General features: G+C 35.4%; 3 protein-coding genes across 8 annotated transcripts in view; 1 reads left to right on the top strand and 2 right to left on the bottom strand.

Annotated features, from left to right (window-relative positions):
* Positions 1 to 1,340: 1,340 nt before the first annotated feature.
* Positions 1,341 to 3,861, bottom strand: LOC128878248 (lymphocyte expansion molecule-like). Its single transcript, XM_054126300.1, has 5 exons — positions 3,525 to 3,861; positions 2,865 to 3,003; positions 2,294 to 2,376; positions 2,069 to 2,207; positions 1,341 to 1,743 (listed from the first exon to the last, which is right to left on the bottom strand). The coding sequence occupies exons 1-5, from the start codon at positions 3,718 to 3,720 to the stop codon at positions 1,434 to 1,436; spliced, it is 867 nt and encodes a 288-aa protein (XP_053982275.1). The 5' UTR covers positions 3,721 to 3,861; the 3' UTR covers positions 1,341 to 1,433.
* Positions 3,862 to 8,132: 4,271 nt separating this feature from the next.
* LOC128878550 (uncharacterized) lies at positions 8,133 to 12,611 on the top strand. The gene is made up of 3 exons (XM_054126836.1): positions 8,133 to 8,252; positions 11,238 to 11,537; positions 12,390 to 12,611. The coding sequence occupies exons 1-3, from the start codon at positions 8,133 to 8,135 to the stop codon at positions 12,606 to 12,608; spliced, it is 639 nt and encodes a 212-aa protein (XP_053982811.1). The 3' UTR covers positions 12,609 to 12,611.
* Positions 12,612 to 13,798: 1,187 nt separating this feature from the next.
* LOC128878194 (QRFP-like peptide receptor) overlaps positions 13,799 to 27,258 on the bottom strand; it is a 78,657-nt gene continuing 65,197 nt past the window's right edge. For 2 of the 6 annotated variants that reach the window (XM_054126201.1, XM_054126200.1), the window contains exons 8-10: positions 24,238 to 24,398; positions 22,351 to 22,512; positions 18,880 to 19,119 (exon numbers count right to left, since the gene is read on the bottom strand). In XM_054126201.1, the coding sequence (XP_053982176.1) occupies positions 18,921 to 19,119; positions 22,351 to 22,512; positions 24,238 to 24,398 (522 nt within the window). In that variant the 3' untranslated portion in view covers positions 18,880 to 18,920. Of the gene's footprint in view, positions 18,239 to 18,879; positions 19,120 to 19,643; positions 21,716 to 22,350; positions 22,513 to 24,237; positions 24,399 to 26,910; positions 27,247 to 27,258 lie in introns of those variants that run through there. The other 4 variants (XM_054126204.1, XM_054126202.1, XM_054126203.1 and 1 more) reach the window with 4 other exon arrangements.

Here is a 27,258-nt window from a genome sequence, read left to right as displayed (position 1 = left end):
AATATTACTTCACAAGAAAAAATCAGGATTTTATTAGGTTGTGTATAAATAAGTCCTGTTTATAGTACGAATATGAAATATTGATATACATGAACTGCATTAATCAATGATAAAAGGTGGCAATTAAAGAGAATTTTTATCTCGTCGTTAAATTTTAGTTGTAGCTTTATTTCAACAAAGAGTGAAGTTTCATTTTGAAAACAATGCACCCTAGGAACTTGCTAGTATTTTAACGATACTAATTGTTATCGACATTAATATCTACATCTCACCTAGAGAAAGTAGTAGGGAAATAATAATACAAAATCTTCAAGAAATCAGATTTTTTAACAACGGTTACATTTTTCGAAAAGGGAGGGCAAGAAAAGGAAGAAAGGCGAAAATAGCTGACGAAAAAGAGGAGATATCCGATGTCGAAAAATTGCCCGAGGAAATCATTTTACTGGAGACTTTCGAGCCACGTGTTTCCACAATTTTCGTCACCTGTACGATCGACTTGGAGACGAAAGATGGCGTCAAGCGAAATGAACTCTTATTCGCTGAATTAATTTGTCCTGTCACGAGGCCGGACATAGTGATCTTGAACGAGAATCGTGAAGTAGCTTTTGGACCTACAGCGATCGGTACATCTTCAAGGAAATTCTTACTCGTCAAGAATATCTCCAACAAGTTAGAAAAACGTCGGAAATATATAAAGTGTTCCATTCGAAACAGGTCACGTCACGAACTAGGAAACCATGTGCAATTTTTAAGAAATGTATGAATTCGAATCAACCTTCTAGATTCTTTTAAACTTTTGCGATTTTACCTTTGAGTAAATCCAAGTGGGATAATAAAAAAAAAAAAAAAGTTTTTATGACAAGAACCTCTTCCTTAACCATTATTGTCGTCAACGCAGCCTATAATAGAAATCCTTGAATTAAATATGCGATACAAATTGTTGTATGTATTTAAATTTAATTTGTTTTAAAGCATGAAAACAATGATGATAGATGTCCTATTTCGAATGACACAATTTGTGTTAAATATTACTAGAATGTAATAATAATTTCTGTGATTACAATTAGGACCGTGAAGGTAAATGTGAGCCTGTTGGATCCTTTTGGACCATTCTTCGCGCCTCCTGGTAAGACGATCGAAACTGGAACCATTTTGAATCTCCCGATCACTTATCAACCGAATCAAAACCAGTTGGAAGAAGTAAGCTTTAGTCTACTTTATTTTTACAGAGGAAAAGAAGCAAACAAAAAAACGCGTCGTTACACGTATAACCCAATTAACTATAATGTACCAACTTTGTAGAAAATACTGTGGACAGCTGTTTTAACTTGCATAACACTATATTCATATTTATGTTATAAAGTAGAAGAACGAAACTTTTTTCAACCAGATTTCTTTAACTTTATTTGCCCGAATGTACCAAGTGAGGCATGCTAGAAATAATTGTACGAGGGTATAATTATGAAATCAGTTCGTGACGTTTTGCTCTTGAAAACAGAAGTCCATCCGTGACCTTTTATGGAATGCATGTCCTTAATACTGTATCTACCCGGACCTGGACGAATTTCTGACGATGGGACTGGCCTCACGTGTTCGATATTACTATTAAATGGATACCGTTTCGCGTTCTCTGGTTTTCTAGGCGACGTTGGGTTATAGTGAAATGGTCCTGGATGCGTGGGGTCCTTGTAACACAATGCAAGATCTCGCATCATTAATCTCACGCCTGACTTCTTTGGAAATCTGACGAGAATTCGGAGGCTTCATTATTTTCTATATTTAAGCCACGAATAATTATAATTTGCATCAAACGTAAATAGATTCATTCAGAAGTTTAAGTATAAGTTGCAAAACTCGGTCAAATTTATATAAGAATCCTTCAAGCAACGCTATTAATATTTTGCAAATTTGAAATTTATACGTTACGTATTTATTATACATAGTATAGCTTTCACGCTAAAAAATCATAAAACTTTATATGTTTTTAAAGGTCAGACTAGTCTTACAGAACTCAGTATGATTTGTTTCATCGCAAATATTCTAAATGACTCAAGTTTAACGAGAATACCTTGGACAGGTGCTCCAACGTCCTTTATAATAGTTCGACTTGCGCAATAACTCGTTTGGCAGCGATTTAGGCCAGTCACCGCAATCTATCGATTTCGCTGGTTTCTGATAGCCCACGAGCGTACTATCGTCCCTTGGTCCTAGAAGGAATTTCAACCAAAAGTTGTGGAATCATTATTAACTGATTACAATCTTCGATCTTAATCGGTTTTCTAATTAAAAGAACCTGTGAATAAATCGTAGGGACCCCTCTTCCCTGTGAATTTCTCCAGAGTTGCTTCCAGACTGTCTGGATGTTTTACGTCGTATCTGTTAGAAAAATATAGCAATTTTAATTAAAGCATACGTAAATACGATATTCCATCAGTCTCAACATTCTATTTCACTATTTTCAACTTTCTATAATTCATATTATTTTGCAATGATTATAAAGAGAAATAAGAAATCAGAATCATCGATTTAATGATAAGTTAGTTAATTCGAATATAACAATAACTTCAATGTAAATTAATTCATAGTCGTATGAGTAACCCAGAAATAGTTTATGTTTGCTGACACTCGTCATTATAATATTCTCTGCGACTGATATAAAGGTGTACGGCTAACAGACGTTATTATAAAGATGAATATGAATAAACAGTAATTATTTCTTTGTTGCGTTTACATCCATGAATTAACTTATACTCAATCTACAAGATTTTAGTCATTACTTTATTTTTTTTTTTTTGTTTTTTTAAATCATAGCGTTTGACTCTTAATTATGTTTTGTGGATCATACGAGAAATACAAATAGATACAAGTTGGAAGGCAGACTCCAGGGTTTTGCGATCGTCTGAAACCTAGGCCGCAGACCGTCGTACTCGAAAGTGGGAACACACGAAGAGCCAATACGTTTCCTTTCATCCATGTAATGATATGGACTCTTTCGCGTGTATCCTGAAGCAAAAACATAATTAAATCTGCAATTAAATCGTTGAAATTATTAAATGACAAACTTGAATATAACTCGAAGAATTTTGGAATACTTAGGCATTCGAATATTGTTTACACTGATCAAGTAATTAAATATAAATTGAATATACTATAAAATTTGGTGAAATCCAGATGAAACTCCGCTATATTAATGTTTAAGTGAAACCCTCTCATTTGAGTACTATAAACCAGCGCAAAATATCAGAAAGTATAAAATATTGAAGAAACACGATGGTACTTTAATATGTTAATCTTCAAGGGTGATTATTCGTTTGAATACCATGAAGGCGTAATTTTTATTATTAACAGAACTGATCGAAAACCACTGTTTTGTTGAGCACTGATATTTAATATAATATTGTAATAGCAGAATTTTATCAAATAACACTATCGTAATAATATTCCGACACTCAAATCCAAAATGCATCATAGCATTCAAATACCTATAAATTATTCGAATTGTCCAAGTCTTAAGGTCAATCTACCTGGTCCAGGATTAGTGCACACATGGACAGGTTTGAAAAGGGGAACTGTTCCAAACCCAATATCCCTTCGAATAGTTTTGCAAGTCCTCTGTAAAATGATTTCTGGCCACTGGGAGATTTCGTGCGTTCCAGGTCCTAATCCTGTCTTCATCAGACTCCTCTCCAACACATATTTGTCTAAAAGTCGTCCTCCCATCGTAGCTGAAAACTCCTCGAGCTCTACTTGCTTCTTCCAACTAATTATTCATGGAAAGTTAGTCTTGTAAACCATTGCGTGTCATCTTGCAAAATTAACTCGTGGAGAATCGAATGGAAACATGAATCTTTTTAATTTGTTAATCAAAGTATCAAATAAACAGAACTCCACAGGAAAACTTGGCTATGTTGTTTAGTTTCAGCAATATTTCAGCTTTTCATGGAGGCTCTTTTCAGGATATAGAAACACAAAACTGAACAATATTCAGATTTATAAATATAATTTATCTAAAAGTTAGACACTACATAATAATTTAAGGATCAGTGATTTTTGTCATCATTTTTATTCTAACTCGCTTGAGCTAAAATTATCGATTTAAAAAGTTCCTCTCTTCTTAATATTTTTCATTATAGAAAAATTGTTCTGCATCCTCGTAACTAAATTTTTAGATTGTTTTTAGAAGAGGACCAAAGTACAAAAAATCGAAACGTTTCTTGAATGAAGTGCTTGGAATGACTTTATGTAATCAAAATAATTATTAAATGTTGGTGGAAGTGAACCACTTGTAATTCGTGGACAATTTTGTTCAAACTGTACCTGGTGGCAGTGATTTTTGTGTCGATGGGTCGAGGATCGTACAATCCCACAGGTGGCGAGTCGACTTCGCCCGAATAGAATTTTGGATGCAATCCAATGATGTCGTCGCGTTTCGATGAACTGCCGAACGGCGGTTTGGGCTTCCTTTCCCGAGGAATTAGACATTGACACCTCCATTTGCAAATGCAGCGACAAATTTTGAAGGATTTTGTTCTAGATTCGCATGGCATTGTGATTTTTGTACCGTTCGAACGATCCACGAATCAAGAAATCCGATCCACAGACTTAACAAAATTTGACAAACATTCATTTATTTATATGCTACTTATTTATTTGGCTTCGCACGATTCCAGAGACAAGAAGAAGGTTAACGAAGCGTTAGCACGCGTTTTCGAATTTTTGACGCGATTTTAAATCGATTCGTTCGATACATATCGTCTCAAGCGAGGTATTGTTTATGATATCGATTAGTACTCGAACAGAGTATTTATTTATTTATGGAAACATTATAAATAGTATAATATTATATTTATTAATAGTAGGTGATTCTATAAACCAGAATGAAACAAAAATTAATGAAAATTGTATAACGTATTATAAAGATAATTACAAATCGTTGAATTTCTTGTGATTGATAATTACCTACTTATAATTCGTAAACAATTCGTAAATGTGCTTATTTTAATCCGATTTAGGAGTCTTTTGAAGTATCGAGCCACAGAACGAGAACGAATTGGCGCGTGAAAGTCACGGGAAGCGGAGTGGTGCCATCTTACATCATCAAACCTCGATTCCGAGTCGCTCGTTTCGAAGTTACCGACGACAAACCATTGGAACTAAGAATTACCGTAAGTTCCCGATTCCAGTAATAAATATTCTTGAAATTAGAGGGATTTGCAACTCTATATTTTACCTTTTACCTCTATATTTTACCAAGATATTAATTAATTTATGTACGCAATTTTGTTTACTAACAAATGGCATTGACTTTTTCAATTATTTATTCTATCGATGTAGTATTTACTATTGCATCTTGGGTTAGCGATTAACTCGAATGTCATAAGTTGCCGACCGTTGATGTATGAAATGCTATTTTGTGCGATACGGATAGAGGGCCAGTGTCGCACGGAATCTTACCGATTCGACTAGAATAAGATAGTAGCGCTAGAGGATGTAGGAATTCTAACTAAGAAGAGCGTAAAATAATTATTTAAATATCGGGTACTGTATAGAGTACTGGTTACGACACTTAGAGAAAGAGGAATGTGAAATTTAACTGGCATTCAATTAATAAGGCTGCTGTTCCAAATCTTGATTGCCACGATAATCACTGGTGATTGGCAACTAATAATATCTAATACTTGCATACTTTTAAATAATGTTGCTATCGTTATAAATACTATGCAATAACAACGACTCGATGAAGGATTGTATATTTCAATTTTTCATATTACATTTTGAGTAAATGTCAAGAACATACCTAAGTCTATACCTTGTACTTTTCATGCTATTCTCTTATATTTCCACTTGCGAGACAAAGACACCATATGTACGATCTATAAAAGACTATAAAGAACATATTTAAATTTCCCTTCCAACACTCTTCTAGCGCACAGAGTATAAACAAACTCACGTCGTTGAATTAGTACGAGGGACAACTGAGCAAACAGAATATAATGTCATCGTTGGTACCTAGATCACAATTTCTAGGCTACGCAAACTACCTAAGCGTATTACTCAACTCATACGTCTCTGGAATAATCAATATCGTATTCTCAATCAATATCGTAAAACACATAATCCTGAATTAAAATCGACCTTCGTCGTCCCTTAGTCGTCGCATCCTGAACCTACAGCTCGCGAGGATATTCGACATACAGCAAACCTAACTACAGTGTTCTCTCTCAGATCCCAGAAACTTTGTAAACACTGGCACGATCAGTGCGTAGATGTAAACAATGTTAAATTGTCGCCAACATTGATGTAGCTATTCCTCCAGGACAAACAATCATCCTGGATGTCAATATCTAACTTCTTGCTGTATCATTGTTTAATTTGTGAATGTAAACTGAAGAATGTACTCCAGGGGGTTAAGGCGGGTTCCATTGCTTCAGGGGCAATGCCATTATGTGCGAATATCTATGTTCGTGAACACTTGAGGAAATTACTTCTTAACTAATAGGAACTGTCTTGGTTTCATAAGTCAACTCTTCGTACACTTGACTGTACTTGAGTATTTGTAAGAGCACTTCGGAGATTCACGTATTTGACAAATGTAATTGGGTAGTCGAATATTTTTCTAGAATCAAGACGAAGTGTTAATTTATTAATCTTCAAGAGAAATCTTCTCGTTTGAGTACTACGAATCTATATTAAAAGTCACGAAACATAAAATCTTGAAGCGTTACGATAATACTTAAATGTGTAAATCTTCAGGAGAAATCCTCACGTTTGAATACCATGAAGCCTATGTATATTCAAAAACACAAAGTATAAAATTTTTAAATCTTGACTCGACTCATTGGACGAAGAATAAAAAAGGAAAACTAATTATCTTTGCAAAATAAAGTGATGCTTACCAATGATGATACGATTTTTAACCTACTAACGATAATTGTTTCTTACTACTCCAATTAATAGTGTATTTTTGTACAAAGGATTACAATTACATCATTATTACAAGATCAATTCACGACAGACCCAGTGAATCGTGCAAACAATATAATGTCACCCATAAAAGTTCACAGTGAAATTATTATCTAAACTTAAATTTACCGAACCACAGCTAATTGCAAACAAATTGACAAGTTCAGTGTATTACGATTAGTTTATTATAATTTCATCGGTGAAACCCATTGGGATCCTGATTACACATACTGGCCAATGATGCATCGTGAATTAGGCTCGGCTCATTACGTGGGAAGTTTAATCTGAAACGCAGAAATAACGATACGAGCAACGGTGGACTAGTCTAATCTTGAACGTGCAATCGCGATGAGGGTAGTTGTAATTAGCTCGCGTAAGCACATGAAAACGTTACCCAGAAGATTAATTGTGGAAATCCGAGTACAGTACCGAACGTAACGATACGACATATCATATATGTATTTGAATATTTCAAATATGAATATATTTAATATATTAGGGTGAATCAAAAGTTCGTGGGGTTCTTCGCGTGGTTTTAGTTTGTACAATTTTTTGAAGTCATTAAAATTATTTTATATTCAAGCGTTATACATCATATTGTAGCTTTTGAAAAGGTCTGTCATATTTAATTATTAGCTACATTAATTCATTGATCGTTTAATTCTTTTTCGTTTTATTAAAATCATGGAGAATTTGGAGATTCGAGTACTTTGATGTCACTACTGGAAGCAAGAGTTTAAAGCTACCGAATATAATATTTTCTTTGCTGCTTTAAAAAAATTAAATGATCAATAAATTAATATAGCTAATAATTAAATATGAAAGAGCTTTTCAACAGCTACAAAATAATATATAACTCTTGCATATAAAGTAATTTTAATGTCTTCGAAAGATTGTTCACACTGAAGCAATGTGAAAAACGCGCGAACTTTTGGTTCACCCTAATATTATCTACGTCCTCTAAAATAAGCATGGCAAATCTTAAGCTTGTACGATATACGGAAATTAGAGAAGAAAATGAAAACGTGAGATGATTTTAATCGAACAAAGACTGCACTTTGACTTCTACTTTTATACTTCGCAAGATTTCCACGGATTTCAATTTTATAATAAATTCTCTCTCTAAACGGCTCGATTTTCTTTCGCGAAAGCAAAAATATGAAGAATGTATGGAAAGAGTACCCGAAAAGGAGGACAATGTTAGGATACATAAACTTCTCGCGAGGATGGATGGTATTCCATTGACAGGAGTGCGGTCCACTAAGGAAAATATTGTTGTAAATCGGAAAGTTAGCCGCCCGAGGCGAGATCTCGGAATCGAAGAGAAAATAGGGCGTGAACAGACGACGAAAACGGATAACTTTATCTATGTCCCTCGAGGCGACTTAAAGACCCACCACGCAAAACATCGTATTCTGCTCGAAGGATGCTAAAGGACCAAGCCACGTATTCCACGTGCATGAGGGAGACGCGACGAGAAACACAATTTCGTCTTCGTCAACTGCGTAGGGAGATTACGGGTTCAACTATCAGAAGAGTCTTGCAGGACGCCTGCGGAATCTCGAGAGCACGATGATCGGTTTCATCGTCGTTTGACGAATTTCATTGGCTCGATTTCATGACCTCCTTCGGAGGGAAGACTGCTTCCCTCCGATCGATCAGCGTTCACGCTTCTTGAATATTCGATGCTCGCGTTTTTCTTCGAGTTTTTCACCCCTCGTTTGGTAGCTCATTTCGCGAAAAGTTAACGTCACGAAATATCCTCACGCGGTGCCAGTGAGTGAGTTTTATTTACAACGGTGCGAAACCGTATAACTTGACACTTAATGTACCGGTCTTACATTTCCTCCTTCGATACATTCACTTAAGGGGATCTGGTCCCAGCCAAGGTTTTTTCCAATGCATATCACTTTAAGATATAATTTATTTTTGTTCTTGAAACTTTTTTTACGTATAAAGGTACGTTCAAGGAAGAAAATTTGACGTTAAAGATTTAATTTGAATATATATGTATATGGATATAGTATTCCAAGTTTTCAGTCATCGTTCGATGTCTGTCTGTGATGCATGGCTTATATCAAGGACCTATTCAGGCTCCCATCCAACCATAAATCTTCAGAAAGTAAAGAGGGGTGGGGTGTCTGCGTTCAAATATGCTAAAAATGCATTGACGCTTACACGGCCAGTCTGACATGCCTCTTATGAAAAGATATGAGAAGGGAGTGTCCTGTTGGTAAGATAGTACACTCTAATCATAAAAATCGGTAATACAGAGTACTCGATCGATAAAACGAGTTTCTCTATCGGTAATGTAAAACATTGTCTGTTGATATATTCCTCGTTGAATTATGGTTCTACTTGGCCAAGTTTTATCGACAGGTTAGTAGAACATTCTATCTTCTCGATAGTGTAACCCATCCTACACCTACTTATTTAAAAGGATCGAATTCTACAGATCGGATCCTTTTCTTAAGCATTTCAATATTCAGAGAATACTTAACGGAAAGTTACCTGTTATTTAAATTGTATGATATTCGATAACACGTAGATACAGAAAGAGTATGAATAATTTCTGATTGTTCGTTACAAGTGTTTAAATAAGATTGTAATATTAAACCTAGAGAAAATTAAATACCTCTTCAAATAGATAGGTTTGTTTAAAAAATAACTGGAATTGCACTGATACATTTAAGAAAACAATTATATCATGTGACACTAAAGATCGTTAAACCATATAAATCTTTTATCTAAGATTTCTTTTATTTTCCCTCACAATAGAGCTTTAGCTTAACTTTAGCTCTAGCTTAACCCAGTTGCTAGAGTCACTCTTCACCCTTACGCGCTTGGGATCACAATGTTAACCGCAATAATCCTTCCATTACAACTTTCAGCCTCCAACGATAATTTTCGGTAAAATCCTTCAAATTGGTACACCAGAATGGTCCCCGAGTCCCAAATAAATTCTGCCTATTAGGTCTAAATCCCCAAACTCGACGGACTCGACGAAGATGAAAAGCCAAATATCCAGCGCGATCCAGGACCCTATGTATCGCTACCCGCCGCCAATTAACCAGATTCCTCGGCCATATCGTCTCATTACATCCTATTTACTCCGTCGAATCACCCTGGTAATCTAGCAAGGTCGAATTTAATCATTCTCGTGCGTTCATCCCTGATACCCTGGGCGCTGCGTTTGCCGAATTTCGGGTTGGCTGTTATCGCCGTCTTGCAACGTTTAACCCGGTGCACGTTGCTGATCTGACCTGCTTAAGAGGCTGCGACATTTCCGGCCGTTCTACAGCCTCAAAGTGGCCGCAAGTTTGAGCCGAGAACAATTTCTGGTTGCGGTTTCGTGGCTCGCGTTATCTAAACGAGCGGTCCCGCGCAAAGGTCCCGGAAAAGTGTGTTACGGGGCAAAAGGGTAAAAAGTTAATGGGTTCGGTCCTCGAGAAAATCAAACCGCTGCCAATTACTATCGGGCGATCGTCGTTATTGTAATTGCAAATTGTAATTGGGAATCTTCCGCGGGCCGCCAAGGGAACGGGGAATTTTGATGAGCAGGTGCGCCCAGCGAAGAAAAATCTAACGAAGTGACGGTGAATAAATTTTCCACGTGGCGTAGTCTAACGAGGTCGGTGGAAATTTCAAGCGCCGAAACAGTGGGGAAAAATTATGACCGGGGAGCGTGGATTGTTGTTATTATTCTGCGAACGATTTATTTTAAATGCGAGGTCATTGAGTGGGTGTACTTGCCGATATGGGAAATAAATGACGGATAGTTGTTTTTGAATAATCATATGTTGTGAATGCGTAAATAACGTATAGAGATTACGAGAGACTCTAAACACGTTTTTCTTGTTAGGAAACGTTAAATATAAAATGTATTTATTAACCGACTCTATTCTAGTAGTCACCATAAACATCTGGTCAGACGTAAGAAGAATTTCTGTTTTTTTTATTTGAAACAAATGTGCCATGGAATATCATGGTTACGACATTAATAATAAAATGACCCAAGCAAAATTTTGATTATGATATGTGTTAAATATAAAATTATTTATTATTGTATGACCTCCTTTTTTTAATTTCTAAAGAAGCCTCTCCCTTTAGACATTCAGACCGGAATATATCTTCAAATCATAAAATAAAATGATCGACTTCCTTATTTCGCGCTACGTATCTACGAGCATTACATTAAATTTCGTTTAATTAAATTGGAACAGTCGCCGCGCATCTATTTTCTAATATCGTCCTCCCTGGAAAACATTTTCCAGATACAAAACACTGGAATTTGCCCGTTGACTTTCCGACTTCGTTTAATCGACGCGTTTCAAGGGAATATTCCGCGCACGACGGAGGAATCTCCAGAGAAATCAAGCAAAAGAAAAACGAGGCGCAAGATCGACGTGGAAAACGAAAGAAAAACACCGAGGAAACCGGTATTCAGCGATGTGCTACGACGGGACGAGGAATTAGCGATATTCGGGGGAAAATTGGAAAGGTCCGCGGATCGTTGCTTTTCTTTTTTAAACCTCGACGAAAATATGCAACTGCTGGTACCAGAGAGAAAAAAGGTTAGACACTTTCGTTCGAGAAAAATCTTAAGCCTTTGTGAAAATATCAACACCGTTTTCTACAGCGGGGAAAATGAAATTCTTACCTAACGTCGACATTCTACGAGGTACTTCAATTTTCTGATATCTCGCGCACCTATCGCAATAAGAATGGAAGATATGGTAGACGTATACGACTGCCTCCTTTGAAAACTATGCCAATCTTCTTATCCACTTTATTGCACTTCTACGAACGGAAACGATATTGTAGTGACTCGATTTTTCGAACTCCCTGGTATTTGAACTCTCTATCACCCAAACACTTGTGTAAACGTTTCAATCTTAGGCGAGCTACATACGATACGATTTCTTGGATGGATTGGTAAGGATTTAGCATGAACAATTTTTGCTAACGATCAATGGTATTACTAATGAAGAAATTATACAACTTCACAAGCAATTCGATTTAAAAGCGATTTCACACCTACGAGTGAAAAGATGATAGAATTTCACAAGCAATCGTGTATAAAATTACAAATTTAATTTAAGCTCGAGATATCCTAAGAACTTAAAGACGATCACTTCAAACCTGTTCAAGTCGTTTATTCTTACTAACATTTTCACGTAACTTAGGAAGATCGGGTTTCGTCATTTTCTTCGGGCCATCCTTGTTTCTCTTCGCTAAATTAAAAAGAAAAACTTGCTAGTGGTACCGCAAACGTATAATGTACATAAATATATAAATATTCTTTCCATATTTTAAAGCAAAGTAAACCTCGCTTTTGCGGTAACAGGTTACCTTGTCATGATTTCCAAGAATACATCTAATAATATTTTCAGCTCAAAATAAAATATTTATAAAACGTTTTACAGGTGGAATTCGGTGTACGTTTCCAACGGCCAAACGAGAACGGAAAATCCGCGATAGAGAAAGTGACAGAAGGGACTACGAAAAGGAAAAAGAAGAAGGGAAAAGAATCGTCGAAAAAGGACGAATTTGTGAAATCGAACTACTGTCACGTAGCTGTGTTGGAATTAACGTTGGGAAGCTCGACGTTTGTGCAGGACCTTGTGATAATATGTTCGTTGTAATAGAACAGCGTTTCTCAAACTCTGTTCCGCAAACTCCTTGGTGTGAGTCCACGAACTTACAGAAGAGAAAATAAAGGATTATACATAGCGGAATGATCGAAATTGGTACTTCATTCTTGTCGTATTTACGAAGATTGCTTTTACCGATAATAAAAATATGAGCAAAGCAGTAGTATCATTCATCTCGTTATATTTAAAATCCAGTTTTCTTAAATTGTCTCGCATTTAAAACATATCCATTACTTTTTATTCTGTTCGTATTAAAAGTTATAGAGACTAGAAAATTAATTTGAGATTTTTCGTCTCCATTGAAATAATTTTACCTAAAGCCTAAGTAAGAACGATCTTTTCATAAAAGTAATTATTCCGTGCCAAATAGTATTAGATAAATCCCAAGAAAATGCAATGAAAGAATAAATCGACTTTTCATTCGTGCAAACCAAAACCCTGCTTGAATTACGGGATTCTTTATGATTGTGGAGTGTGAAAACCACTGTCGCTTCGATTTCAATAAAATTAATGGAACTCGCGACTCAATTTCCGTAAAATTCACCCGATGATTGGTCGAAAAAGCCCAATCACGATTTAATACACGACACTTGCTACCCGTTGTTTATTCATCCCCAATGCGAATCACGAGGACGTATCGAATCGTAGTCGACCAACAAATTCAACGACATGCCGCTCTGAATATCGATAAATTGTTAACAAATTCAACATGAAAGAACACTTGTGAAGGAATTTACTGTTCTCTCTATTTTTCCAGTGGCCTCTTGTTTTTGCTAAATATTAAAATCCAAATAAAGAATACCGTTAACTGTTTCGATGCATTTGTTAATACCTACTTGTAAATGTTCCGTAATCCAGATACTCGATTTATTGTATACTCCACATACGTTATCTTCTTTCTCCCTGTTTTTTCTACCTTCTTTACTCCTTTGTTTACATATTCCTCTGGTGGTGGTTGAACACTATCATTTCACCATATTAGACTGTGGATTTTTATACATATATTTGTATTTACATGAAATATTATGTATTACTTATTGTTAGCTGAAGATCCACAGTCTAATAATTACCATTCTCCTGCGACCTACGATATACAGGAGCTTCCCTGGAAATAAATAGGTCAAACCAAATGAAATTTTCGCGAGCCACTCGCAACGCAGAATGCGATTTGTAAACGCCAGTCACGTTTTTCTCGTAGTTTATTCGAATATTTACACGCAGACGTTGGCGTAAAAAAATCGATACACTTTGTTGTTGCACGGGCTGTCGATGTAAAAATAAATGCAAACAAATAGTGCGGAGATTGGACCATCGCCGCGTGATCGCGGATTACGCGATGGCGAACGAAAAAATGCGGAACAATATAAAGTCTGTCGAGTCGTGAATCTGAAACGACTCCACGACCATGTCACGACTTAGGCAACCTCCAGCACACCTTTCAAACATATTTGCACATGTATAGTAACTACAAACATGTTTCACCCTATCGATAAAATAAATTTTCATACACCCACACACATCCACGCGCGCGATCACATACCTCGCAATCACGTATAAATTATACGCTTTCACGAATTCATAATTAACGCGAACGAAGGCTGTCGAGTAATGAGTCATTAAACTTGCTTAACGTTCGTTCCTTTAATTAGTCGCGTAATTGAGCCACCACGTCAACAGGGATATTTTACAAAAGTTATATCCTGCGGCTACATCGATTCTTCATTTGGACCATTCGGGAATGCTAGAATACGACGTGGAAAATCTCTAACAGTTCGACATATTTGTCTTATCTAACACGTAAAAGCAGGATAAGGAAAACACACTTACGCGCTCGAGGTTCTTAAAAATTAAACTCAGGAGCTCGAGATGTCTACTCGCGCCACTGTGAAAGCCACATTCGCTGTAAGGGCTGGAACTAGTCGAATAATTTAATACTCAGATATTTTACAGGCGCATATTCGAATGCTACGAACGAACTTCGAATATTTGTTTAATAATCATTTTTCGACTATTATTATTCAAGTAAGAAATTATTCATAAATTTAGACTACCTCGACAACACAGATATCGGTGATACATTTAAATACTTGAGTATTTGAATAGTATTCGAGCTATACTTGTCGAATATTTTATTTTTTGAAGTGTTCGAATATTCAGACTATATCTACTTGTCGAATATTTTAATTATCGATCTTCGAATACTCGAATAAAGAAAACATCACTACGCAGTCCCAGCCCTAATTGTCAGAGGCGGTTTAGTTTAATCGATTAACGTGATCAATTTAAACACGATTAACGAGATACGTAAACGTCTTACGTATTTGTGTTCGCTAATCGATTAGCGATTCGTTTCCCCATTTTATTTCGAAAATCGACAGAGATTCTCGGTGGACAAATATATACATTTAATTCGAATACACGATTATGTCATGATTGCGCGTCTCTGATGTACAGTGATCGCTTCGAATGATATGATAAAAGAAACGTGTATTCGTTTCTTTGTGTATATTTTTTTTAGAAGATTACCGGAGTTGAGACTATCTATTTATGCTTATTAAATAGATACTAGAAACACTCGAAGGAACGAAAGAAGTAATTGCGAGTTTAAATTTCGAGCTGTTGTGGACACTTTAAAGCTGAATAAGGTTTTAATTTTCTGCAATAACGTTGTTAATATTAGTGATAGGTAGGAGTACTGTTGAATCAATATTCGCAAAGGAACTACATTTGATTTTACTTAGAAAATAAAATATAGATTGACATCATGTTACGAAATAAATTTTCAAAAATCAATTGTTGCAATTTCAATTTTGCTACTGATTACTCAATTTTTCTTTATGACACGATGTACATTTTTATTCTATTTCGTAAGGACAAACAAATATTATTTTTCTGGCAATACTGAGATAACGATACTTAGCGTACCGGTAATGTTAATTACATTAGTATAGGAAATTAAGTCCTTAATCATTTCTTAGAAAGGATCCACTACAAATGTCGAAACGTAAACACATAATTACTGGTTTCGACTATTCGTGTATCTTTATTTGTTACCAGAATATTTCTATCCTACGTATAATCGATGATAATTTCAAGCATGTCAGTTCGATGCATCGAGATTCTTCCTGAATTAATTCCTAAGCGTTTATACGAATAAGTAATTGAGTACGCTACATTATAGTGTTATCGAGATCGTAGAAATCTCGTCTCGTTGCAGAGATACTGCAAACAGTATTAAATCAATATAGGAGTCATGTCAGACAAAGTAATGATAACAAGAATGAGAATAATTGCATGGAAAAATGTATAGATCCAGTGTAATAGCTAATGTAATATAGTTAAGCACTTTAATAAACAACAAATAAATAGATGAGCGACAGACGTGTGATCTTTGATCGATTTCGTTTCGATCGCCACGAGGAACAGTTCTTGGGAGTTTACCCTGCAAGCTCCGTGGGTTGGATGTTCCATTTTTCATACTTAATGCAAGCTATTTCGGAACCAATAAAAAATAGGAACAGATACCCGAATATATGACAATTTAAATTAAGAATATCTGAATATGTCTGATGCTTATAGATGGTCAATTTTATGCATTTATGACGTACATTAATATGTAAAACATACAAAAACGAAATTATTTTTAAACGATTATTTTATTCTATTAATTAGTATAATGATATTAATATTTCGTTTTGCATAAGTGCACACCTTATATTTTTAAAATATAGACGTACGTCCGATATATCTAACCAAGAAAAATTAATGCAGGTACAGTTTCTCTCCTATTACTATAGTTTCCCATCCGAGACAGTTTCATTTTATCCCGAGCAGTTCTTTCTTACATCCATAAGCAAAGGAAACATTCAGGTATCAGCTTTAAAATTAGACCACCTTGCACGCATGCTTTCGCAAAGTTTATTCGTTAAAGAGCCAACGTACAACTTGTTAATTTAAAATGTTTCACCGCTTTCAGACCGATGTATCTCGTTCGTCTAACGTTCTCGTTGCACGTTCAATCATCGTTAACTACAAATCGTTCCCGCTGAGTTGCTGGATGGATCCAATTAATTGAAAGTTGGCGGGTTCCCACGGCTAATACTCACTGGTAGAAATGAATGTAATATTTTTCTTATACAGTATCTCCCACTTATAAGAAACCGAATCTGGATTGCCTGTTTTCTTATGTCTGGGAGAGGTAGCGTATCTCCTTCCAGTTTAATTATTTAATTTCAAGCAAATTCGAATTCGACACGTGTAAGACATTTGCATTTAGTAATTTTGGATCTCTTGCAATGAATTATCAATTAATCTTTCAAATATGTGCTGATGAGGAATGAATGCTAGTGAATCGAAATTATTTGACAAGAACAAAATATGATTCATGCATCTACAAAATGCTTAATTTGTTTTAACTTCAGCTCAAACCATCTTTTAACATTGGTATGGTTTTCGTTATTTATTCGTAGGAGTAATATCAGTGGATTACCACTGCTTTCCTGATGAAAACGAGCCCTAATATCATTTTAACTACTATAAATAATACCTCAGTGATTTGTCAAGTTTCCAACGTATATGGAACATTTGAAATTTTTTAAACTTTGATAAATATCGAAATATTGCATGAACCCTGCTGTTCTATATTTATGATTTCAAACATGTTGTGCATCTTGTTATTTGTCTTTCACGTTCCGCAACTTTGTAGTGTTTTCCGTAAAAAAGAAAAATCAACTCAGAATGGAATGAAAACATTTTGCACGAGAAAGGTAGAATATTCTTGGGAAAGCAATGTTAGCATGCAATAAACTCCATACGATTTTGTTAAAATAAATCTACGACGCAATGAGTTCGATTTCAAGTCTGTTCTTCAAAGCTTGATATTAAAATTAATATAACACGTGTAATAAATAATTTCTAATTATCGTTACATACTTTGATTTGTATTTTTGATGAAGTGTCGTTATACTTTACTTACGATCCCCACCTAGCGACAATTGACGGCAAACAGTCTCACACGCATCCGGATTGCGCACCATTCAGGGCCTTTTACTCAGCTGCTGGTGCTCTCGATCCCATAACGTAAAATACGACACATTCATAGCCGTGTTTGGACTCATTTTCACCAGGACAAATACAAAATTAAAAAAAACTTGATTATTAGATCAGAATATTCCATTTCATCTATTCAGGTTAAAATTGCATCTTATAAACGGGAGGTACTGCATTTATAAAATACAATTTGTAAATGTCTTTTGTAACCAATGAATAATCCAGAGATTTTCGTTGCTTATAGCCCGTCATGGCTCGGGCAAGTCGACAGATGAAAGTTTTCTTGAAACGATAGTTTTAAAGTTAACGCATCCTACGATGCAACTTTTTAACATCAAGTAGGTACATTTAAGGAAGCTCTTCTGAAATCCCTAGAGATGTCTTGGAGATAATCGACCCGCAGTCCCGGATAAAGTCCTCTCGTCGAGCTTCGGAAAACAGTCTTCCCAGCGACCATTTCTCGTTCTCGGCTCGCTCTTGCGACACTTCCTCTCTCCTGTATTCTTTATATTTTTTACCTGTGATTCTGTTGCCTCGACGTGGGCCGGGCACAACGAAAGAATCAAGTCCACCTGAAAGCAGACGTGGTGGAAAGGGGCGAATATAGAACGGACTCGGATCGATGATCGCGAAATTTCAAATTTTTACCGACCCACGAACGTAAAAAAAGCTTGCCCTCACGGAGTGGCGTTGAACGTGGTTGACAAATTTTTCGCGAAATTGTGAATGTTGTACTACATTATGATCGTGGATAAAAATCATTCTTTATTAATACGAAAGAACAATAAGGTACTCGATGTTTGGTACTGGTCCCACTTCTTCTCTTTTCTTTCCATTTCGACGACGTTCGTTAGAGATTGATGACTAACTACATACATGTATAAATTTATTCGAACAGGTTAAACCTCGATAAGCTTTATTTGGCACGGATGATGGGATAATGTGACGTTATTACGTAGCTATCCATTTTTTACTGAACTGGGTTACGAAATATTACGCAATGTTTTTCCCAACACGTTTCGATTAAATGTTACAACATTATGCAAAAGAATTTTTGTTTATATAACAAAACATAAGGAGAGAAAGGAGTTTTTGGAATTATTTACACAAATTGGAATGAAGAGCGCTTATAAAAATTCATGAGCCTTAAATTAAAAATTGCTACGTATCTGGTTTTCAGAGAAAATTGTAAAAATTATGAATAATAATTTTTATATTTCTAACTGTTAAAGATAAATTCTTTTGCGCATTGTTCTAACAGTTTGAAACATCGAAGAGGACCATAGATATAAATGGCCGAAATTTTAGCAAAATGTTTGAAAAGACATCATGTAATAGTTGAACTGAATTACGTCCGATTGCGCGGTATAATGGAAGGTTCATTTTGCGATAATAAACTAGGGACAAAAATGGTATCCAATCTCCGAAGTGTACACCTGAAAACAAACACAAGCTGCAACAAAAATTCGAAAGAAATATTAAAAAAAAATAAAAAAGAGGCAGGTGGCTGTTGCACTTAGAAACGTGACTATTACGGGATAATTATAAAATACTTTGTGACGTATAAAAATGGTATACTAATCCGAAGATATTGTAATCAAGAAAAATATCAAGACATTTGTCTGACAAAAACAAAAAACACTTTTTAAGACCCTCCTCCGTTTAACAAAATATATTCGTTGAATGTTTGTGTTCGTGTTGGGACAAAGAAAGAATAAACTCTTTTTGAAATTTTCCTGAAATTTTGACGATCATCGCTGTGGAATGAACACTTGGCATAATACTGGAAGATTACAAATTGCAAAAATGCACAGACTTTTTCAAATATCAGTAATTCAATGGAATTCTCAACTGATATCGGATAATTCAGCGTTAATTTTTATTTATCACCTAACTGTCAATATCGAGGATAGAAAACGGTAGATGTCGATAATAACTTGGTCACATATAATCGAGCACTAAAAAAAAAAAAAAATGTATAAATAAACAGAATTTTATTCTAACACATCTATTCTAAACATAAACACAAAATATAAAACATAACATAATGTAAAATATAATAAGTAAATAAAGAGCAATGCTTTTATTTCAAAAGCATAAAAGAGTGTTTATTTTTAAGCTCTTCCTAAAAACTAGGTGCGCAAGAAAACGTAATTCATCGAGTTTCTGATCTCCGAATTGCGATCTAATTTTTCTACGAATTAACCTAACCACGGAAAGAGGTCTCCTCGCAGGGAGCAAGAAAGAACGTCCCGGGGAGTGATGGCCAACGTGCAAAAGAACTTTGTCTCTTTGCGTTTAAATTGCGTTTTTATGATAGTAATGCTATTAGTCATTACTTGGTGCAAAATCCTGGCCAACGGTAAGACAACCTTTTCCAATAAATCACTCTGAATCTCATCGTTTAATTGCACTCAGGGCAATTCTTTCCAGCTCTCCGCTATACACGTGTTGGTCGACTGGTTATTAAGAAATCACATACAATTTGGACACATTTTCCTCTCATGTTCTTTTCTCGAAGATGCATCTAGTTTTTTACGACTTATGCTAGATCATTTGGTCTCTTTTCCACTAAAGTCGATTCTTAATGAGACAGTAGTCAACAACCTTTTGGGCATATTAGACAAAAATTCACATTAAGAGAAAAAGATGAAGAGTCCCTATACTATACATGTAACACACATAATACTATAATACACACATACGTTTTTATGTACAATGTCATTGTATGCAAACATGTGTAATACATACGTCTGTATATATTAATCCATGTTTACCCCAAGAATTGCAGTCAATTATTATTATAATTATTGTCAAATAGCGACAAAGTAAAAGTTTAATTTCTTAAAATGAACAAAAGTGATAAAATGGAAACGGTTTAATTCTTATTGTCATGGGTTCAATTACAACAAACATTTGCCATGCACAAGCTTTCCTCGTAATAAAATATTTTAATATTATATTATTCTCATAGATGTCAAATTTATAGAATGCAATGAACTAAAATATAAGGAATGAAGATGGAAAATGTACGTTGAAGATTTCGTTGTACAAACTAAATGAATTTATTTGGGCTGCGTAATGTTTAATGGAAACGCGACTTAAATAATTTGACGTGAATGAAGAACCATGATAATTTTGCTAACAAGTCGCAGGTTGCTGACCACTGTCACAGATATCTCTATTTTCTTTATAATATTCTTACTTCGATTTCTCATTATAACGTGAACACAATACAAGTAATCGAATAAGTGACTAGACTAGCGAACATCGTGTCTGAAATTGTGCATCTAGGCACAAGAAGTACACGTGACTCACTTGTGGTATATTTACACGAGAATTATACATAATATTCTATACAATTTATTCGCAATAAAATTATTATCACAAGCATTATTTTATAAATGTTATTAACCCTTTACTAGACAGCTTCTTCGAATTCAACGAAACATGTTAACATTTCCATTTCATTTATCCATAAGTAATTTCAATGTTTACTAATAATTTGTATCGTTTATTTGCGAGCGAAGATATATTTTATATCACTTTAGCAAATATTGAAATATCGCAGATATGCAATACGTAGCAGTGAAGGATTAAATATCCTATTACCTTGAAAAAAAAAGTAGAAACCTATTAAAGAAAATTTTCGATAAAGAAATTCCTTTCATTTTACCGACGTTATCGTCTCTAATTGCTGGCACAAATATCGAAAGAATTTTATCCATTTACCGGTAATTAGAGATTGGAATTTGATTGGCAGAAAATTTCATTGTTTTATCGATAATTCACTAGTTCTTCAATTCGACGCGTTAATATCATTTAGAATATAATGAATCTACGAACAATTTGATTGCGACCCCTATTCAAGACGTTAAGCTCGATCTCGATGAAAATTACAGACCATTTACGCTTCGCAGAAAAACATCTTTCGAGTTCGAAATTTCATGATTAAACACGAGCGCGCAGATTACTGATAAGGGTTGTACGATTCGATTGCGTGCGGAGTCTACCGCCTCAGGGTATCATACATATTTATCCATAACAATCTGAAATTCAAAATAGTGATTCTTCGGCTGCGCCTACTCTTTCTTGTTACGTTGAAGAGGAGATGTATGAGAGACAGAGACAGGACAAGAAACTTGAGCACGCGCATGCATTGGGGTGGTCCTTGTTTTTCAATGTGCAATTTTGTTCTAATATATCCCCAACAATTTTAGAGCGATTAGACTACATTTCAAATAAGAAAGACATACGATTTGTGTTATATCAGTGATAGTCATAGGACATGCGGGCTCGTATCCACAAAATGCATGGTTTGTATGGAAGTATGTATTAGGTTGTCCCAAAAGTTTCTTTCGCTTTATTAATAAGTAATACATGCACAATATCTAATGTTTTATGTTACATTACTGAATTGTGTACGATTCATTTTGCTCCATTACTGTTACAACATGAATATCTATGAAATTAGATTGTCTATTTATATGAAGACGACCACATAAAATAATTGAGTACAACTCGCGAAAGAAACTTTCGGGACAACCTAATACACACAAAATGTATGTCGAGTCTTTATTTTTTCTAGTGTCAGAATTATGAGATATGCAACGAAAACGATTAACTTTTGAGGACGAAGGACCACCCTACCGAGCACGTACGAGCGTTTACGGCAGTCGCGTACCTGACACTCGTGGTCCTGGTCTGGCTGAGGCTAGGGTGCCTCTTGACGGGCGCCCTGTAGCCCTTTTTTGGACAGCAGATCCACCAACCGCCGCAGGCTGCAGCTAGGAAGCTCTCCCTGAAGTGCTTCGACATAAATCCGTAAACGATCGGATTTATGCAGCTGGAACGTAAGGAGAAGTATAGTTATACATGTACAGGGTGTCCCGTAACTGGTACGAGCGAAAAGGGGATGATTCTACATAAAAAAATAAATCGAAAATATAGAATAAAAATTTTACATACGAGGCTTTTTGTTGTCGAGAAAATCGACTTTGAATTTTCGCCGGGTACGGGTGGACTTGATCACGTCTCATTATAACGAATCTCACTGTAGATCTCACTGTAGAACATTCAAAGTCGATTTTCTCGACAACAATGCTTCTTATGAAAAGTTTTTATTCTACATTTTCGACTTATTTATTTCATGTAGAATCATCCCCTTTTCGCTCGTACCATCAGTTATCGAACACCCTGTGTATAAGCGTATAATTCTGGTACTCCATGGAATATCTGTTGTCATTAATCTCTATCATTAATTTACTACCCCCTTTGAAAGTCTCTTCTCATTATACAATTTAGACAAATTTTGAAATATCTATAGACGTATCATTCGTCTACTACCCCATTTGAAAGCCTCTTTTAAACAAAATTGTTGAGTATCGTTAAGCATTCGCTATCTTTATTTAATAATAAAGTAAACAATGACTACTGTCTACGTAGAAAAATTGCCTCAACTGGTCAACTAACTTAACCCAACCCTTTAGTGTTTATTAACTCGAATCGCGAATCAAGAATGTGAAAGAGCGTAGAGTGAAAAACATCCCACGAGACGTCCTGTTTGAACGTTGACTATTACCATTCCAATTTAATGTAATTTATCCGTGGTATCGATCGTTGCATACGCGTATCGGTAGTTTAAAAAGAGGTCGTTACGTCGATCACAGCGATCGTACTCTGACGACGACGATCATTAACGTCGTCAGCCTACATTGCAGATGGAAATGAGTGAAACGAGAATCGATAGTAAGCGTCCCGAAGGGTTGGTTGAGAGTGGCTGGTGGGAATGCATCGTTTCGATGGGAATTAATTAAATGTCTTTGCACCTGCGCCACGGTTTCCCAAGAAACCAGCGACGATTCTATGGAAAACATCAGTTCTACAATTACGCCACTCTAGATAAGGATTGTTATACGACACTTGAATTTGTAACTGGTCCCATTAACAACGCTAAATGTAACACTTTAATGTTAGCATATCGTTTTAAGCAGTCCCGTGTGTATCTGTTTACTATGATCGTGACAAATAGAGCGTTCTAATTACTGGATTGAAAGTTACAATTCGGGGATTAAAAAGCTTGGAAATGATTGCAAAACGTTATTTTTCATACGTAATGGAGTGAGAAATGTATGATATAAAATACATAATTACATAAAGTACACATAGAAATTTGTACATTTTATCGTAAGTTATATAAAAATTACCAGTTCCATTTATACCTACGCTTTTCGCACTACATAAATGTGACTATTTTTCTCTATATAAATGGCAAAATAATTTTGTATTACATCTGAGGATGACCATTAGCGTTGAAAACGTTTACGCGTTATACTTTCAATAGCGCCAATAAATAAACCATTGTTTGCAGAACACTCCACCAAAGTAAGAGAAGTCTCTGTGAAACATGATCTACGCAGCCCACGTGCTACGAATAAAGTACCTGCACTTTGTTCGGGGGAAATAAAAAGGAAATGACGCGCCCATTCGGTAAACGTAACAGATGCACTAGCTTCTCATTCGATGGGACGTTACACTATCGCATAAAGTAATGCTTGTTCGTTGTATGTACCTGTTAAAATAAGCCATCAGCTGAAAGATGGTATTGAGGTGTTTTCCCATTCCTGTTTTTACCTTCGGCAAGAAGCCGTACGCGGTGAGCACGTTGTACACGAGGATTGGACCCCAGCAGATGGCGAACAACACCACCACGGCCACCAACATCTTCACCACCTGTGACAGTGGAAAACAGTTGCAACCATTTTTAACCCCATTCGCTAATAAATTAGTTTCTTTTCAAAATTCATGTTTCGAATAAATTTTAATACTAATAGAAAAGTTCATAATATCCTAGAAATAGAGGACTAGTACTTCAAAGTAAAAAGGGAAGATACACTTTTAACGAATTATAGTGCCTGGCATTTAAAATCGTACAGGTGTTGGTTCGAACGATTTTATTCTATAAAACATGAAAATTTTGTCTAAATGATTAAAACTCATATGCATATAATTTAATGTCTCTTTATGCTATACTTTATGTTATCCGATATACATAATTTATATAATATATTTAACATTAAACTATATACTCGTATGTATTGCATATAAGTTCCAATCATTTAATACAATTTTCATGTTGTATAGAATAAAATCGATTGAACCATCCAATGTATAATTTTAAGTGCCATATCTTAAAGGTTCATTTGGAAAACTCTTTACTATTTCATTTTATAAATTATTTTCATTAATTTGTCATCCCTTTCATTAAAAGTTCCTTGCAGACGCCATTGCGTATTTTATACGATATACGGAATAAAATCAAGTGGTCGACGAAAGACTAAGACGATTACGGACTCCACTGTAATTCTACGTTTCGCGGGAACGTGAACCGTGTCCACAAATTACAGCTGGTTTCATATTATGTTATTAGGTTGTGTAATAAGTATGTTTGCGTCGACGGTGGCACGCATTTCCAGATGTATTATCCAAAAGCGTTGCTTATATTAGCAAAATTGATCCAACGGAATCCACGACACCGACACACAACAAAAGAAATTGCCACCATTTTACATGCTTCACACGAATCAGTTATATTCCACTTAAACAAATGTTAAAAATTGTTCATTTTCAAAACAAATGGTCACAAGTAATGAGAAACGAATCATTTTTAATAATGTGATAAAGAAAAAGCATCAGTCTAAGCTCGTAATTTACAGAATATTATTGTGGGGGAATATTTATGTTATTCAAAGATGACATAGATATTTATTAGTTCAATTCTATAAAAATTGGAATTATTTTAGCGATAAAACACGAACGAACTAGTCAAACAACCTATTACTTCAATTCTTTGAAACCCTTATAAAGCGCAAGGAGAGCAGCGTTATACCGAGAAGTACCTAAGCTTTTCATTAAATTTATCTTGCCATCTGCTTCCTCGACTACGTTAGTCCAAGAGGATGTCTGTCTTCTCGGAAGACCGAGGACTTTGTCTGTGTTGGAACTTATAACTTCATCCTAGATTCCTTTTAGTCGCTTTTTACGTCAAATAAGCTGCACTCTGAGCCTTTGTTAGCGAATCCAGCCCGCCAGTTATTCCACCCGATGTACTTTCTTCGTATTTCCAACGGAAGGATAATATATGTTTTCTAAAAGACTTCTCGCAGCAAGGAACGAGGCTAATAGTGACACCGTTAGCACGTACGAAAAGCTTATTATTATTTGCCCGAAATTGCTGCTCGAAACACACAATAATTACCATTTAAACGAGTCGGAGGTTGGCTCAGGCGAATCGCGAACGGTATCGGTCCTTCGTGAATCTCAATGGCACACGAAACTTTCCGAAGTCTCCGTTTAAGGACTTTCGACTTGATGACGTTAACGAGGCACCGACTTAAGAAACTTTTGCCCATTCTATCGCGCGGTTATTCAGTAGATTTCTTTTTTGTATCTACGGCACAGCAATTCAAAGACCAACGAAAGTCGACTGGGCGTATTAGATGGAGGTCACGTAACTTGCCACCAAGAGCGAATGTACCATGAAATTAATGAAACTGAAGCTTCACAGAACTACATAGATGAGGGAGACCTCCAAGAGCTAGCAGCGAATTTAGGGAGGTTCAAAGGTAGGGAATTTAATAAAAAATCGCAGAATGTCGAGGTTTCGAGAATCCTGTCCTTAAAAATAGTAATAGCGAATGAATAACTACGGTTTTATTTTAGTCTCGTTTGTCTAAGGATAAAGGAATTGCTTGGAACTCTGAATTTTAACTAACAGATTTTGGTTACGTCTTGCAATTTTTTACTGTTTCTACTATGTACACATTCGTCATTTATTGACATTTAGAAAGGATTTAACTGAGTTTTAAAGAGAATTAAATTTTAGTTAACGGTTTCTGTGTCTTCTATCGCGAAGAAAATATTAAATGAAATCTTATTTCCTGTGTTTTGCATTTTTTTGTGCTTTGTAATTCTGTCAAATAATACAGGCCATGATGAGTTGAAAAGTATTTGAGTGCAATTTTCTATTAATTTTATTTAACTACTATTAGCAGACTGCTAAGAAAATAATTTTGCCCTTGAAAAATAATAATCTCCTAATGTTGTCCCAATTTCAAACTTAATATCCATCATTTATTAATAATATATTAATACCGACTTTACCCAGTTTTCCATAATTCTTAGCGTGAAAAATAAAACACAAGTCACTATAATAATTAAGCCGCGCAAGAAACTACAAAATGCACGCAGTATGCAATAACATAAAAAAAAAATATTGTAGGTAAATTTTTGTAGGTACGTTTGTAAAGATTTTATTTTGCATAAAAATCCGCAGTCTAATAGTAACAGATGAATTTCTTTTCATACAATTTGAAGTTAGTGGATTACAGTGTTTCTGTCTCTCAGCTTGTCACGGAGTGTGTTGTTCACACACTCTTAATTTTTCTCACTTTTGCCTTCGATGGACTGAAAGTCGGGCAAGACAACTGTAATCAAGTTTCACGTACCTGTCTCCCAGGTTGTCACAGATTTACCACTACCACTGTGAATCTCGCATGCTCTCGCCATTTCTCACTTTCGCCTACAATGCATG

This window comes from Hylaeus volcanicus, chromosome 6, assembly GCF_026283585.1.
Source record: "Hylaeus volcanicus isolate JK05 chromosome 6, UHH_iyHylVolc1.0_haploid, whole genome shotgun sequence".
Classification (NCBI taxonomy): domain Eukaryota; kingdom Metazoa; phylum Arthropoda; class Insecta; order Hymenoptera; family Colletidae; genus Hylaeus; species Hylaeus volcanicus.
This window is presented reverse-complemented; position numbering and strand designations above follow the sequence as displayed.